At 41.6% G+C, this 17,572-nt stretch overlaps 2 protein-coding genes across 2 annotated transcripts; both read right to left on the bottom strand.

The window, feature by feature from the left end:
* Positions 1-5,668: 5,668 nt before the first annotated feature.
* On the bottom strand, positions 5,669-8,343 carry LOC125342210 (rho GTPase-activating protein 20-like). Its single transcript, XM_048334359.1, has 3 exons — positions 8,181-8,343; positions 7,067-7,256; positions 5,669-5,758 (listed from the first exon to the last, which is right to left on the bottom strand). The coding sequence occupies exons 1-3, from the start codon at positions 8,246-8,248 to the stop codon at positions 5,687-5,689; spliced, it is 330 nt and encodes a 109-aa protein (XP_048190316.1). The 5' UTR covers positions 8,249-8,343; the 3' UTR covers positions 5,669-5,686.
* A 1,129-nt stretch (positions 8,344-9,472) lies between these two features.
* LOC125341753 (rho GTPase-activating protein 20-like) lies at positions 9,473-17,012 on the bottom strand. Its single transcript, XM_048333859.1, has 6 exons — positions 16,941-17,012; positions 13,849-13,915; positions 13,186-13,368; positions 12,009-12,187; positions 10,506-10,667; positions 9,473-9,571 (listed from the first exon to the last, which is right to left on the bottom strand). The coding sequence occupies exons 3-6, from the start codon at positions 13,340-13,342 to the stop codon at positions 9,473-9,475; spliced, it is 597 nt and encodes a 198-aa protein (XP_048189816.1). The 5' UTR covers positions 13,343-13,368; positions 13,849-13,915; positions 16,941-17,012.
* Positions 17,013-17,572: the final 560 nt, after the last annotated feature.

The following is a 17,572-nucleotide window of genomic DNA, read 5'->3' as shown; positions in this document are numbered from 1 at the left end:
TTTCTGTGGTGATGTTGCCTGTTTCATCTCTGATCTTGTTTATTTGGGTGTGCTGCCTTCGTTTTTTGGTCAGATTTGCTAGGGGCCTATCTTGTTTGTTTTTTCAAAGAACCAACTCTTTGTTTTGTTGATTCTTTCAATTTTTTGGACTCTTAAGTCATTTAATTCTGATTTGATTTTAATTATTTGCTTCTATTGGCTTGAGGTTTGGCTTTTTGTTCTCTTTTAAGGAGCTTAATGTGCTTTGTTAAGTTGTTTAGTTGCTGTTTCTCCAGTTTGTTGATGTAGGCCCTCTGAGATATAAATTTTCCTCTAAGTTCTGCCTTTGCTGTGTCCCAAAGGAACCAGTACTTTGTGTGCTCATCTTGGTTTAATTCTATGAACATTTGAATTTCTGTTCTAATTTCTTCAATGACCCACGGATGGTTCAGCAATGTGTTGTTTAGTCTCCATGAATTGTAGGATTTTCTGCGGTGGCTGTTTGAGTTGAGCTCTCATTTTATTTCACTGTGGTCTGAGAGAATGCAGGGAATGATTTCGATACTTCTGAATTTTTACAGATTTTCTTTGTGCCCTAAGATGTGATCTATTTTGGAGAGTGTTAAATGTGCTGATGAGAAGAATGTGTATTCTGGTGTTGCTGGATGGAATATTCTGTAGATATCGGTTAAGTCTAGTTGGTATATGTAGTTGTTTAATTCTGAGGTTTCTTTGTTTAGTTTTTGGCGTGTTGATCTGTCCAGAGGTGACAGTGGAGTGTTAAAGTCTCCAACTATCAGTGTTTGGATCTATGATTGTTTTTAGAGTCATCAGTGTTTGTTTGATGAAGTTGGGTGCTCCTGTATTTGGGGTGTAGATATTTAGGATGGTTATATCCTTCTGTAGGAGAGATCACTTTATTAGTATGTGCCTTCTTTGTTTCTTCTTACAATTTTTAATTTGAAGTCAATTTTATCTGATACTTGGATTGCAATGCCAACCTGTTTATGGGGGCCATTTGCTTGGTAGATTTTATTCCAGCCTTTCACTTTTAGGAGATGTTTACATTTGCTGGATCGATGTGTCCCTTGGAGGCAGCAGAAAGATGGATCTTGATTTTTATCCAACTTATGATCCTATGTTGTTTAATTGGAGAATTAAGTTCATTAATGTTGAGAGTTAGGATTGAAAGATGATCATTTGTTCCTTTCATTATAGCTATCTTTTTAAAATTTGTGCCTTCCCCATTCTTGATCTAATATTCTGGTTTTCTATTTAGGGTTAATTTCTCTGTCTGTATTGTGATCTTGATTATTTCCCATGTGTAGTACATCTTTGAGGATTTTCTGTAGAGTAGGTTTGGTGGAGATATATTGTTTGTTTTTCCTTACTGTGGAAGACTTTTATTTGACCTTCAGCTATGAATGAGAGTTTATCTGTATTCTTGGTGGATAGTTGCCTATTTCATTGACTTTCTCTCGGTTTTCCTTGATACCTATTAGCCTTAAATTGGGCTTCCTGATTGTATCTTGGAGCTCCTGGATTGATCTGTTTTCCTGATTGGATTGTGTTTTGTTTTGTGTTTCTTTTTTGTTGTTGTTGTTGTTCTTTCTCCATAGATTCTAGGGAATCTTCAGTTCCTGAGATTCGATCCTTTGCTTCCAGTCTGCTCTGTAGGCTAATTGATTTTGATTCTCCCTTCCTTCTGACTGGTCTTTCTTGATGGAGTTCAAGTCTTTGCTATAATTTTCTCTTAGGTCCTGTATGGACTTCTTTACTTCGTTAATTTATTTCTGAGTGCTCTCTCAAATCTTTTAGCTGGGTAGCTATCATTTCAATGGACCCTTGAAGTTCATTTATCTATTTGTGGAGGCCATGAAATCCTCTATTAATTTTTGGTTTACCTCACGCTCTAGAATAGTTGTCTGAAGAGATTCGATCTTTTCATTTAACGTTTTTATCAGTAGAGTTTGTAGAGCATTTTGAGGGTTCTCATCTAGGTGTTTGGTTGACTGCTCTACTTCCTGCTTGTTTTGAGTGGGAGGTGAGATTCCCTTGTTTTCCATCTTTCTTGTGCTTCTTCTGCCCATTTGGATTGGACACGCCAACCTACAAGCACCTGTGAGCACCATTTCAGACCCAAAGCAGACCTTACCAAGCACTGCTGTATAAATATTAGAAGTTCATAATTACATATGGATACATTCCCTCTCTTTTTTGTATATAAAAGCAAATTTGGTGTCCTCAAAGAATACAATTTTAATAGAACAACCAACCCTGAGCCCTGTAGTAGTCACTTATTTACCATTATAACCCTATGAGCAATTTTTGTTCTTATATTTAGTTCTTTTTGGACTGGTGGGATTTCTCTATGAACCCATTTAACTCACTTGAACAGGGATACCCTCTATCTGAAAACCAGGGGTCAATGGAGTTTGGATGACCTGGAAGTAAATTTAGGAGGGTAAGTTAGGGGTATTGGAGAATAGAGTAAAATGAATAGGGGATGATGATTTCGGTTTAGTTTCAGTGAAGTGGATAGGTGGAGAAGAGTAGAATTGGTAAAAAGAATGAGGTTAAAATGATAGACAATGGAGAGTCAACAGAAAAGAGAAAAGGTGTTTGTCAAAGGAAAGTAATTTTAAAGAAAGAAAATGTGAAAAGAGAAACAAGAAAAAATACAGGGGAAAAAACACAAAATAAAACAAAAATGTTACCAAAAAATCCCAATAATACAAACAAATAAAAAAACAGAAAACAAAAAACAAACAACTCAAAAATGAAAAATTTAAAAAAAAGTTTTTTAAAATGGAGTCTTCCTTGTTTGGCTGGGCTCTTTCCAGTTTCTGGTTTCCTTGCAATGGCCTACAGTCTATTTTCCTGCTGCTTGGCTGGTTTGATTTGCTTTCGATTTGCAGGGGTTGGCTCTCCTCTGACCTTCCTCTCTTGTTAGTTAGTTCATGGGGCTCTTTGGTTTGCACAGCTTTCAGGTAGGACTTGGGTGTTCCCTGTAGTTGGGGGACACTGAACAGTTTAGGGAACTGTGGCTCTTCCCATCTGCTGTGGGGCTGCTGCCTTTAATGCCTGGCTTTGAATAGGCTGCAGACTGAACAGGGTGGGCACCTCCAGCCTGTTTTACCTCGTTGAGAGTGGCTCATTTGAATCCTCTGTTCCCCTTGTGATTCCCATCACCACCCTGGATGGGGACACTGTTTCTGACCTCTGTTGTGAGGTGAAGAAACTCTGTACAAATGTGCATAGCTCCATTTCTTTCAGACCATTCATTTTTCTTATTCTATGAAAAGTCTTGCTTCCTTGTTCATTTTATGTTATTTTTCCCCTGGAATACCTCATTAATTTGGATTATTTTATTTACCACAAAGAAAAGCACAATCTCCTAAGAAATTCTGACCAAGACATTAAAACAAGTATTTTTAGAATTATGAAAGTCTTGTATGGAAAGTAATGTTTAAGCCTGAATTTCCTCTTATATCTTATTGAGAAGGAAGCTACACAATGTGAAGGGAACCCACAAATGAGATACCTGGGTTAAGACCTTTAACTTTCCTCCATGGTGTAAATGTCATAACCAGTCAAGCCTATCAATTGTTCCAGAAGCCTGATTAAAGTATTTTGATTTTGTTTCAAAGTTTTTCTACTACTCTAAAGTTCAGATCATCAATAACTTTCTCTGGATTTTTTTATTAATTTTTTTTCCTCCCTTTAAATTTTACATTTGGGGATAATAAAATCTCAATAATTGAAATTAATTTGCACTACAGTTAAGTGATCTTTAACATATATTACTTTTTTACTGTTTGATGTTTTAACTTGAACATATTGTTTCACAGCTCAAAATTATAGTGGTTAGTTTCATAGCAGCAATCATACAGACTTGATTATGCAAAAATTAATCTCCTTGTTTATTTTCTGGAGGATATGTACCACGTATTCAGTAAGTCTTAATGTTGCTAATGGTTACCGTGAGGTTTCCACCTAAGTCATTAAGCCATAAACACTTTCCATTTCCTTAGTAAATACTTAAGTACTCAAAAATATCTTAAATATAAAATGTAAATTATTTAATTTGAATTGTAAATACTTAAATGTATAATAAATATACTAAACATGTGTATACATTAAATACTTAAATATTTTTAAGGAAATATTTTAAAATAATAAGCAGCCACAAACTCTACTCTATTCCCTTCATGTATCTATTTGCAGAGAAAAATGTCTCAACAGATGTAAGGGTTAAAGGGAGGGGCAACGAGTGCTTCAGGAAAAGAAAATAACCTTGTGATTATTCCACAGACAGCAGATGGTCTGTTACCACTTCCTTTACCCCTTGCAGTGAACACAGGTTTGGCAAAGCTGCCCTGGAGAAAGGAGGACTCCAGGCTGGTGGATGGAAGTGGAGGTCGTGTGGTGGCGACGCTGCTTGAGTGTTGATTCCTGTTGGTCTATGGGGACAGCATTACAAAAAAGTGAACGCCACCTGCCCTGTAACTTTACAGTTCAGCTTGTATTCCTCTACGCAGTCTTCACCTACATGAACTCTCAGCTTGGCTGGGGGACTCTCCACTGTGGCCAAAGTGGCAAGAACAGAGCAGAAGCCAGAAGCCTAATTGCCCACACCGCTTTCATGCAAAAAGGACAGGGCTCCAAGTGGACCATGTGGAACCAACCAGAACCAGATGAAGAAACAAAATCAGCTCCATTCCAGGGGTCGCACATGCAGCCCATGAGGCATACCAGTGATCAGGACCAACAACTAAGCTGAGCCTCCACCAACGCAAAAAAAATAAGTGATAAATAACATGGTTGGCCATAACACTGAACTATGGAATAATTTTATTTTATCAATACATACATGAGTAAAAAACCTACTATACTATAGGGAACAGATGAAAGTGGCAAGGCTGTGGGATTTGGAGAGAGGGAAGGAGGAATGGGAAAGTTAAGTACAGCGAGGTGGGATTGTCAGATGCTCATTCAGACAGGGTTTCCTTGTCACTGTCTAAAAAGAAAAAATAACAACAAAAATTACTCTTGATATAAATTGTCTCAACTTCTAGCCTCATCTCAAATGCTCATAAGGAAAAGGAGCTTCTAAAGCCATCCTCAAATCAGTAAGGAAATAAGGAGAAAGCAAGAAAGGGCAATGACAGATTGGTACGTGAAGGACAAGTCTTGAGGCTCTGTATCAGAGCTAGGGTCTGTGAGGTGAATTACTGAATGGGAGCTAAGAAATCACCTGGTTTGAATAATGAGAGCTAGATTTTTCTGAGTAATCTGTGCTATGTCCTTTCTGTTTGTAAAGTTATTTTGCATGACCCACTTTATGTACTGCATTCATAAATCCTCAGATTCTGACAGAATCCGGCTTGAAGTTCAGGTCTGAAGAAAGTTAGTGTGAGAATGCAGGACAGTGTTTTGAAAACAGAGACTTCCTGTTCTGGCTTTGGTCTCCTGAGAGTGTAAACAACATGCCCAGACCAGTGATCAGCCTAGGGAATACCAGGAGGTGGGGCCCTGGCCTGCACCATTACCCTCAGGACAGAAGCTTCTGCAGCAGCCAGGGCCCAAAGCATCTCCCAAGCCTGCTCAGCCTCCCTGCTTGTCCTTCCCAAGGGCAGTTCAACTATTCATTTCAATGGTGCTGCTTCCTGAGGCCACCTCACATCCCCACAGTACCTGAGCTCCCCTACCAGCCCACAGGGAAGTCCTCAGTAAAGATTTGGGCAGTGTTCTCAATCAAAAACTGCACCAGCACCACCTGCAACACAAAAGGGAACACAGAGCTCTCCTGTCATTTGGCAGTTATCAATCCTCTAAGGAATGTGAGTGTTAGAGCAAATTGGCAGAGCATTGAGGAATGTAGATAGAAGTGTGATATTTACATTAAAAATTACCTATGAACCAGGTTTTTTTTCAAAGACACAACTGAGAAGCTGTGGAGGGTCTTTACAGGCCAGAAAACAAAGGAATTGACTAAGGTCCAGAGAGTTACTTTGCTTAACTGCCAATTTCTTTTAGTAACCATAATTTCCTCCACATAATGTCATTGTTATATCAACAAACAGTGTTTTGGCATAATGGTATATACACCAATATTCAAGATAAAAGAAAATGATCGAATAGAAACAATGCTTGAAATTCACTGTGCAGAGCAGTGGTGAGGGCATGATCAGGAGAGGATCTCTCTCTCTCTCTCTCTCTCTCTCTCTCTCTCTCTTTCATGCAGCTGCAAACCCTGCTCCACACTTCTGGGCCCCAAACTGCTCAACACCTAGGGTCTCATCTGGCCTCCTTTGTCCGTGGAGATGGGTTAGAATATTTCCCTAATTTCTCCTTCCTGTAGTGAATGAGAAATATGCTATAGTTTAAGTTTAGACATCCCTCCAAGAGCCAATAGAGAAATCATTGTCTCCAAGTGGATCCATCTGGGAGGTAAAGTTCAAGATGTTTGGATTAGTGAGATGAAATAAAGTAGATAAGGAGGTGACCTCAAAATATATTGGGGAATTCCCTTCCTCTCCTCTCTCTGTCCATATGTATTTATCAGTACACAATATTGCATGATACTGGTTTCTAATGCGAACCTAAAGGATATATAAAATGGCATCAATATTTCTTTGAATGTGCATGACTGCAGAGACTCCATGGTTCATGTTTTCAGCCCCTTCCTATGAGGAAGTATTTGCACATGGGCAGAGCACAGCGCAAGAGCTCATCCTCTGTGCAGAGGACCACACTGGCTTTAAATCTATCCCAAGATTACAGATCCACATCGGCTAGAAGAGAGCTGAACTTCTGTGGTTGATTTGAGAAGCTACATGTCATTTCTACCATTGTGATTCTGCCTTCCACTCTATTGGTCAGCCTGGACTCCTGTATACTGATAGAAAGAGAAAGGGCTGCACTGCTGCTTTCTCCTTGCTGCACATCTTAATAAACCTCACTAGAAAAAGGGCAAGCCTTTCTTAATTCCTGTCCTTACATCCTGGGCTGTCCAGCATGTCCCAGCTTTCCAGATCCAACCACCACTTCCACTTCTCAGGGTGAAGCTAGCAGAGGCCATTACCTTTCTCATGAGTTCAATATCAAATCCTGCTCTGGCATCAGGGGGCGGGGCCATCAGGCTGGTGGCTGTGCAGACAGCTAAGTTGTATGAGGTCATCAGGTTAATGGAGGAATTCTGGTGGATTTGGCTCAACATTTCAAACAGATGTTTCAGCAGTAGTTGGTTGGCTCTGGGCAGCATCTTTAACAGACTGAGCAAAGAAGAACACCCTTTCATGCAAGTAACTTCTGGTGAGGGATTATAAATACACAATCTACATTTTTCTAGAACTCAACCCAGTGAAAATACAGAAACTATTGCATAAAATAGTTCCTGAGTTGAATACAGTCAACCTTAACTTGGGTAACATGGATGAAGATAAGTTAACAAGTGTCTTTAGAAAAAGTCCTGTACTGGTTTCCAATGTGCTCAACAAAAATCTTCCTGTAAAATTAAACCGGTAAAATATTTCTCAAATGACAACGTTCGTTGGTCACATCTTTCCAAGAATTAAGGTATTCAAAACTGGTTTTTAGAGGCTGGGGATATAGCCTAGTGGCAAGAGTGCCTGCCTCGGTATACCCGAGGCCCTAGGTTCGATTCCCCAGCACCACATATACAGAAAACGGCCAGAAGCGGTGCTGTGGCTCAAGTGGCAGAGTGCTAGCCTTGAGCGGGAAGAAGCCAGGGACAGTGCTTAGGCCCTGAGTCCAAGGCCCAGGACTGGCCAAAAAAAAAAACAACAAAAAAAAAAACCAAAAAACTAGTTTTTACACAAATCATTTAATTAGATATAGATTCTGATGTGCATGTAACTATTTGACAAAGCTGAGATCAGGCCCTTGCTACATAGGTTAATCAGTGTGATCTGCTCCCTACTACCAGTGTTTACTTCGCAAATATGGACATGGGAAAGATGCTATGAAAGGAATAGCATAGGAAAATTTCATTCACACCCAGAGTACTGCAGCCTTTCTCTGTGAAATAACCCATGCATGTGACCAAAAATAAGCTTTTACCCCACTTGTCATCATTCCAGTACCTAAAACTCTAATCTATGCTACTACTTTTCCTAAGAGTGTAAAGGATGGATTTTTCAGTCCTACCCAGAGAAGAATAGTTTCCGACATCCTACCTCTGGGCCATAATTATTTTCTCCTCTTCGTTGTCTTCATTCATGATCCTAAGCCATGTCTCATACATGGGACTGTAAAACACACCGCCTTCCACATTGTGAAGAAAACTCTTTAAGAGACACAAGCAGAATTATTCTGATGGAACAAACTTTGTCATACAATCACAACATATACATGGAAGAAATGGATGTAGCCCCCATTTGATACAATGAATGAATCTGAGACCTACACAGACCTGGGTTCAGATTTTTTTCACTTCCCACCTGACACAGGTGCCAGAAGTCTCCCTCCTGAACTGAAATCACACAGGCATTATCTGGGCAGTGTGCTGAGACCGGATGGATCATGGAAAATGGGACCTGGTGAAGACAACTAAGAAACAAGGAATTTGGAAGCACGGATGCACTGCCTTTGCTTCTAAGCAAGCCAAAAGGATTCATTCTATATCTCAAGGATATAGAATTTAAGAGCAAGACGCATCTGTTCCTGAAATAAATGTCTCTCAGAACGAAAAGGGGGACACAACATTTAAGGAACCAGAATGGTAAAGAAGAGCCAGGGACTTAGAAGCTATAACAGCACCAAGAGTGACTGAGAACAGAAATGAACACCTATCTTCGCACATGTGTAAGTCCGAGTCTGCCTTTATCATACACACACTCTTGATACCAAAGAGCTCAGGGTCTCCCTCCCTTTGCCAGCACCCACTCTGTTAGAGTGTGTCTCTGTCTTTCTGCTTGTCTGTCTCTTTTTCTCATCTCATTGTCTGCTTGCCTGCTTGCTTACTTACTCAACAAAGCTCTGCCAACTTTTCTAACCATGAAGACCTGTTCCAGACATTCTTATTGTGGGATGCAGGTCAAGGGCTCTAAGTGAAGAGTCCTCCTTTAAGGAACATCACAAGCCCTCACCTGAACCCAGTGACCGTGGGAGTGCAAGCCCATCTCCTCCTCTCTTGAAAATCCCTACCTGACAGGACAAAAACACTCCAAAGAAGAAAGATAGCTGTGCAGTGCTTATCAATCCTATTGCTGAGCAGAAGTAGGCCTACACATTTCACCTTTTTCTTGGCAGCTTGAATTGGATAATTCTTTTTTATTTCCTGAACAAAATATTCCTGTACATATCATAAGGGAATACTTGGTTTTCCAATTTGTGCTATTTCTGAGTCTTGGTTTACAATTCCCCAATACTCTTAAGAGATGTTGCCAATTTTGTTCCTTTGAATCTCGTGTTAGAGACCTGCACATGTAAACATGGAGCTGACATGAACTTATCTACCTCATATCAGTTACAAGTGGGCAGTATCCCACTCGTTACTTTTATCCCTACGAATACATTCATACTGTCCTAGCACAGCACTGGCAACCATTATCAGCATAGCAGTTATCTAGACATACACTGAAAGGACATAAACGAAGACCTAGAGCAAGGGAGATGATGAACTATTTTAAAGAAGTCATTCTTAGTCATTGTCACATGAGTTTCTGCTGCGATGCTCACAATGAGAAAAGGGAATTATATTGGTTATGTAGTGATTACTCCATACTACAGACATAAAGATGCTTGTGATCTGCCTGTATCATTTTACCCCTAATGTACATTAGGTAAAATCAGGTGAATTTTCAGGAAGCACAGCTTTTTTAGCTGCTTTATCCATGCTAATCATCAAATTTATGAATAATGTGGAGAGAAATGACTTTTGTGTAACTACGATTGTGGGATATGAGGGAAGAAAGAAAAAGAATATTTAAGGCCCAGATTTGGAATATTGAGGAAGGAGCAGTGCTTGATTATCTGCACCACCTTTCCTGTAAGGTATTGGTGATTGGACAGGAATGAACTGAGCTGTAGGTAGCCTGGTGAATCACAATTAAATCCATTATGGCCTTCAACCTTGGTGATGAAGGTAACTTCAGTAGTTCCTGTCAGAAGTTTCACAAAACCTTTTGGATTTTGTGTTTTGACCCTTCACTAAAGAAGACAGTGCAATGTGCTTGTTTGGTAAATATTTAGCAGTGCTTCTCTGTGTTGGTTGGTAGTTGTGTACAGCCATGGCTATTTTCAGTGGTAAAGAAAAGTAGGTTGCTCATTAGTCATTATTTGATATGGGTTTTCAGGTTGGAAGAGGAGAAAAGGTGACAGGTGAAGACAAAGTAAACACAGAACACATAGCTTTAGCCATTTTGCCTCTGTGATGGGTCCTTGCATTTCCCAGATTCCTGATCTGTGCTGCCCCTCATTGGGTGAGGTTGGTGCTGACAATGTGGTCGTGTGGCTTCAGAGTGAGGCTGCCCCCCTGGAGCACGCTGGCCCTGTCCTACCTTTAACACCGAAGCCACCACATGAACAGACTCCTCGTGCAGGTCCACTGGTTCTCCACCAATGAGTCTGTCTTTGAGGGCTCTGCAGGCTCTGACACTGCCTGACTTTCTGAAGATGCCCTCTGTGAGTCGGCCCTCCTGCATAATGAAGGCAATCATGTCCTGGGGGAAGGAGAGGAAAGAAAGCCTGGGTCCTCCCCGTGCCCTGACCCTGAGCATGACCTCAAACCGCTTGAAATCATCTACTTGCTAGGGTTTCTTTCTATCTCTTGTGCTAATCCTTTAACCCAACTTTTTGCTGAATATTTTGGGTTAGGAATCTGGTGGAATTTTCCTCCAAGGTGGCCTATATTTCAGTCCTCTGGATCCTAAAGTCCCAAGGAGCTTGGAGTACAATAGTGCACTTTTACTAGGATGATATGTCCATTTTTAGAATGTCTATGATTTCTCGAAATGTGAGGATGCAACAATAACCTATGAACCTCCTAAATTTGCTTGTTAGAAGTAAGACCAGGGCATTCTGTCACATCCAAGGGAAAATTCCCAAGTTGTAGTAGCAATTGAGGAGACAATGGGCATTCACTCATTAAATCTTCCCACACACAATATAGTGAATAAGAGGGGTGTGTGTGTGTGTGTGTGTGTGTGTGTGTGTGTGTGTGTGCACGGCACCAGTGAGCAGGCATTCACAGTCAGGCTCCCATGCACCCACATGCCCACCTAGTTCCTGGAGTTTGGAACTCGTGGCCTGAGTGCATACAGTGAACGTTGAAGTTCAAGGCTACTACTGCTCTAAAATGAACAAAAGTCGCACCTGTCACTGTGGGGTGGTAATTCCAGACAAGAGTCTCATGAGCATTCTCATCTGGACTGCCTATGGAGCAGAAGTCTTAGGTCTCAAACTCAGATCTTAGGGTTTGGAGGAGCTAGGATTACAGGTGTGAGTCACAGTTGCCTGGTTAGTACACCACTTAGAAACATTGCAAACAAGTCTCAATGCTTTTCCAGTGATAATCTGTCTCAATATTTAGAGACTGACCTTTGCCAGAGGTTGAAGCTCCTTTATAAACAACTGAAATTAAAGTAAAATCATGTCTGATATATTTGAATTAGTAGACTGAGTAGGATCTGGTGAATGCCTTATTTGTGCACCTGTGACATTCGCAAGTTGGAAGAGTGAAGCTGGTAGGGAGCAGGAAGGTGGTGGTCTCACAGCTCCACATGGACAGGGCTTGGATGGAGGCATGCTGCAGGGGATGCGGTCCTGGCTGCACCAGTCCCATGCTGAAGAGAACATTTTCTTCTCCTGCTTCACTAAGGGAATTGTACACTGTGACTTGTTTATGCCTTGAAGTGATTCTAACAAAGCTCCTGCACCCAAACTCAGACTGGTCTGATGCTTTCCTGAACTGGACCTGGGCTTCATGAGAACCCTCCACCCCTCCTTCCACACTCAGCAGTTTCCTCTCCTCAGGAGGCAGCAGAGAACAAACTGGGACCTACCAGAATAGGGGAGGGCACATTGCCATTCTTACAAGCAGCCTTCAAGGGAGCCCCAAAGAGCAGGCCTGACTGTGGAGGTGAAGATTTCACAGGTGGCTTCTCCTTGGCTGTGCTGGACCGCCGCCCAAAAAGCCAATTGAGGTAAGATCTTCCCCTGCCTTCCTTCTTCTGCTCTGAATCTAAAGAAGCAACAGTTTGATTTCCTAGTGACTGAACCTTGTGTGTCAGATGTTCCACATTGTGTAATTGCTCAATGCACTTTACTATTGATTGGGTCTCTCCCCAAAACAGTACACTGTTAGTTCCACCTAGGAGCCTGAGCAGACTCAGCTTATCTTTATGATTAGTGTGGCCAGCTTCCTTGTACCATGGGGTGATTAATATCTACCAAGTTCCTGAGATGCAGTATGATTCTCAGGTGTAGCTTTCCCTTCTGAAGGAAAAACTAACATTCCAGTAGGATGTTACAATCATCCACGTGGAGAGTGATTCTATCCATATTTGACTTTCTGAATGTGTCACTCTGACCACTTTCTGCATCCGGGTATCTGCCCTCACGTCACAACCTGCCTCGAAGATGGAGATGCGGGGTTGCCTTATACTGTCTCAGTTCCCATCTCCCAGCGGAGACAAGCAAAAAAATAAAATATGATTTGTGCTGTAAAAATATAAATAATGTCCTTACGGGTGACTCTAGGCACATCCTGGCCCTCACTAAGTTATAAACTCAAATTTGAGACATCTCTCTAGATTCAATGCTCTCCAGAATCTTTTCAGGATGATGACATATATTTTCTTTACTTTTCTATGCCACATTCTAGGCAGCAATCTCAGGAGCCAGGTCCCCGTGCCTGAGCTTTCCTTTCAAGGCTAGCACTCTGCCTCTGAGCCACAGTTCTATTCCTAGCTTTTTTCATTGATATTTGGAGATAAGACTCTCATGACTGCCATCTGAGGCTGAGTTTAAACCAAGATCCTCAAATCGTGGCCTCCTGCGTAGCTGAGAAGACAGTGTGATCTCTAGGCCCTCTGCTTCTTTTTACTTCTGTAAGTTCTGTGTGTATATCAAATGCATGAAGAGGTCATGGAGGTCCTCAGTGGTGGAGAAGATAGAAAACTACGTAACCAGAGTGAGGTGTGAGGCCAGGAAGGCCCCGAGGGATGGGAAAGGACTCACTGTTAGCTTGCTGGCCACAGGCTGGCTGCCTTGGCTTCAGAATGAACCGCGTTCCCATGGGTGGATACGACTGCTCCATGAGATCCTCTTCCACAAAATGAGTGTCATGTTGTCGTGATCTTCGTGCCATGAATGCGGTTTCTCCAATTTGATTCATTTTAATCACATAGGGATTTTCATGCCCTAAGGTGAGAAGATCAGCAGGGTACTGCCATTTGAAGGTAAGCCCAGATTCAAAAAATGAATTTCTAATCAACTTCAGGAAAAGAAAATCCTTTTTGTAAATCAAGTAAACTCATTTTTAATTTGAATTTCTCATTTATTCTCTTTAAGTAGTTGCACAAAGGAGCTATAATTCAACAAGTCATTTTAGGAATACAAGGCATATTGATGAATGTCCCAATAAAAGGCTATATTTCAGTGAAAAACTATTGGCCCAACAACTACCTATTTTCTTCTCAAAAAACAATTACCAAATTAAGAGTTGATTCCCTGTACCACACATAGACCAAGTACCCGGGAATCATGTATTGGATGTATAACTGAAGAGTGCATGACATTCTTAATTTTAGGAATATTGGGCTTAAAGAAAATAATCAGCATTTGAGATTGAGACCAATTCTGAACCAATTCCCTCCCATTTACATTCTCCTTGACATTTACCAAGGAAGGCAAACGGGGCTTCTCCATTGCCGGAATCGTACCAAAGCTGGTAGTCACTCTCAGTGCCCTGGGGAGAGAAGGACTGAGTGTCACACAAGCCTCTCACAGTGGAGCATGAAGGACACATCTCCTCAGCACAGCTAAGCTTCTGACAAGGGACAAGCGTGGTGTCAGGACACATGCCACACCATTCATGGGGTGGCCCAGGTTAGTGTTCTCAGTGGTGATGTCAGTAACCCTAATCCCTTCCCAGCTTCCAGTGGATTCCCTAGATGGCAGCCATGTGTCTCCTGATGGACCATAGGTGCTGGTCCCAAGATGAACACTCCCCTCACTTTCTGAGGAACCCAGGGGACTGAGAATCACATTCCTAGCCCTCACTGAGGGATGCGCTCTAATGCAGGACTCCTGTGCGGATCCAACATTCTCCACAAGTTTTCCAGGATATTGATATTTAACTTCTCCTGCCCCACTGCACAAAAACTTATTGACTACATTCTTAAGCATCCACCAAGACTAAGCCTGAGTGAAGTCACACACAGGTATTGTTAGCACTGCCAGTTTCAGGACTTCAGGAAAGGGCATATGGAAGACAACTGCTGGCTTTCATTCCATGAGCTTAATTCCTAGAACAAAATGGATATAGTGTGTATAACGTAGGAAACATGCCTGAAGCAGAACAAATTATCCCGACAATTGCCTGACCATGTCAGAACTCACATTTGCAAAAAACCAAACAGAGGAAGAAGGTAGAGAATTATGTATGATACTATTGAGGAACTAAATGAGATATAAGGTTCACATTGAGTAATGGATGATAGAGAGCAGAAATGCCTTTCATTCCTGATTTCAAAGCCTGGTCCTTATGATTATTCACAGTTGTAGCCTCTAATTCTCTCTCTCTCTCTCTCTCTCTCTCTCTCTCTCTCTCTCTCTCTCTCTCTCTCTCTCTGGCTGCCTCTCTATTTCTTTCATGCATACCCACACAAACACACTCATATACACATAGACAACATCATTTCAAATTCTGTTGGTTTTTTTTAAAGACAAAACAAACTTAATAGGGACATTCTGTTAATCCCTTCCAGCACACAAACCTATGAAACCAAATAAGCATCATTGTCATAAAGGAGAACTCTTTTCCTATTTGGTGACTAGACATTTGAAACAACTGAAAAGGAATTGCACAGATGGTAAAAATCAGTGATAGTACTGAATCTCTGCCCCTTCAGCCACTGGGTCTCTTCCAAGAAGAATTTCTTCCTGATGGACAGAAAATTAGTGCTACACTGTACAACTCAATGTACAGATGCCTTCTTTACTTGCTACATGTAAGTTTACTTTCTGATAAAGTATTGTGAAATCCTACCACAACAGAAATTACAGAGTTATTAGGCTAAATTCTAGTTCCCTGAGTTCTATGGCCTGGAATGTAACATGTAGTTTTAGACTTCTGTCTTATAAATCATGTCACAATACCAAGCACTTTTCATACTCAGAAGGAAAGCTACATAAAAGTCATGCTGTCAAAGTGCTCCTTTCATTTCCTGTTGTTCTGAGTATTGAATAAGATCCTGACCAGTGTAAATTTCTGTCTCTCTGGATGACAAATGCTCCAATCCTCCATCAAAATATATGCTGTCAACATGTATAGACTCCTTTAAATTCAAGAGAAAAACCATTACATGTAAAGCAAGATAAAGGGCATGTTGAAGAGGCTCATGCCAGGAAACCTTCAGTTACTCAGGAGGCTGAAATCCAGAGGACTGTTCTGCAATGTCGGTCCAGGCAGGAAAACCCAAGAGACGACATCCCCAGCCAGCCATGCACAGTGTGGAGCACTGGCCAGGGATGTAGTGGAACACCAACTGATCACCCACAGCCAGTGAGCATGGGGCCCAGAGCTCAAACCCAGCTACTAGCAACACAATCAATCAGTAAGGATCGGGAAGACGCTGGAGTGCACACGCACACACACGCACACATATGCACACACACACGAACACACATGTGCACACACATGAACACACACACACGGGATCATCGCAGATGTACATCTGCCCTTTTTCCTCAGTAGGGCAGCCCATGTCCTCACCACACACACCCATGGATCAGGTTTGCAGGCATGTCCTCTGCCAGTCAAAATATGGAAGCAAGGATGCTCTTTTAATTCAGTTTCCAGTGATCATCAAAGTAAGTATGGAATAGAAAAAGCAAAAAAGAAGGTACAGAAAGTACTGACCAGTTGAAAAGACTAAGTGTTTCTAGTGTGTGCCAGTCGTGGGTTTTGAATGTAGGAGAGGGAGCTGTCCTTGAACTTTTGTGCTTCAGGCCAGGTATCTACCACTTGAGCCCACTCTACTTTTGGCTTTCTGGTGGTGAAATAAAGATAAAAGTCTCATGGACGTTCCTGTCCCGGCTGGCTTTGAACCCTTGATCTCGGTTCTCTGACTCCTGAGTAGTTAGGATTATAGGTATGAGCCACAGCTGCCTGTCATGAACCTTGTTTATTCAGATTCTTACACTACTTTCATCATAGATAAACTTTTTTTTTTTTTTTTTTGTGTGTTTTTTTTTTTGGCCAGTCCTGGGGCTTGGACTCAGGGCCTGAGTACTGTCCCTGGCTTCTTCCCGCTCAAGGCTAGCACTCTGCCACTTGAGCCACAGCGCCACTTCTGGCTGTTTTCTGTATACGTGGTGCTGGGGAATCGAACCTAGGGCCTCGTGTGTCCGAGGCAGGCACTCTTGCCACTAGGCTATATCCCCAGCCCTAGATAAACTTTTTATATGCAGCAGAAATACATGATGTTAGCAGGCTTGAAGTTATATTCCAACTTCCTGTGCATTCCTGTTCAGTTGGCATGAGATAAAGACTAAAGTTTTAGGACCCCACCGACAGACTCAGCTCATGTCCAGCTGCCGTCAGCTTCTGAAGGTGGCAGTAGGGGAGGGGGACAAATACGACATCACTGTATGACTATCAGCAATGCTATGATGTCAGTACACAATAGGCACGAGAGTGGAAGTGCATCTCTAGTCATCTTCAACAGGAAATTACTTTCTAAGTTACAAATGGCTTACAGGTGACTTACACTTATTCCTAGTCTTGATAGTGACTTGCTGATAACGTCCTTCACTGTATCTGAGTTTCTTGCTATTACTGTTATTGGCTAGAAAAGACACGTCAGAAAAAAATGGTATATATTCAGAATGCAAATAGTATCATTATATGGTCATTTCCAAATTACTTTCTTTATCTCCCAAGCAAAATTTGTTTTCTGGTATTTAAAGGCAACTCCTGTGAAGAGCACAAACCTTGAGTAGAACTGTGTCTTTGTTTCTTCTTATAACATGAAGCCAGGAGAATGCATTGCAGACACATGAAAAAAGGCCACAGAGATCAAAGCTGAATAAACAGCAGGGAATATGGAGGACAAAAGGCACTGGAATACCGTGAAAATACTGAGAGGACAAAAAGTGTTTACAAAGCCGACAATGCAGTGAAAATGTCTTCCAAGAGGCAAGGTCAAATAAGGACCTTTCCAGGGAAGACCTGCCTGTGGTCCACGAGCATGATCATGGACACTTTCCATGGGCTGAGCACAAATCAGTAGGCAGACACTTGGCTCTTCAGGAGTAATGCTGCACCTCTGCAGCCTTCATGTCAGGAAATGTGGACCTCCCTGAAGGCCATTTAAAAATGCAGAGCTGACCGAACAGATGT

This window comes from Perognathus longimembris, chromosome 25 (genome assembly GCF_023159225.1).
Source record: "Perognathus longimembris pacificus isolate PPM17 chromosome 25, ASM2315922v1, whole genome shotgun sequence".
Classification (NCBI taxonomy): Eukaryota; Metazoa; Chordata; class Mammalia; order Rodentia; family Heteromyidae; genus Perognathus; species Perognathus longimembris.
The sequence above is the reverse complement of the archived record's forward strand: the minus strand, read 5'-3'. Positions and strand labels throughout refer to the sequence as shown.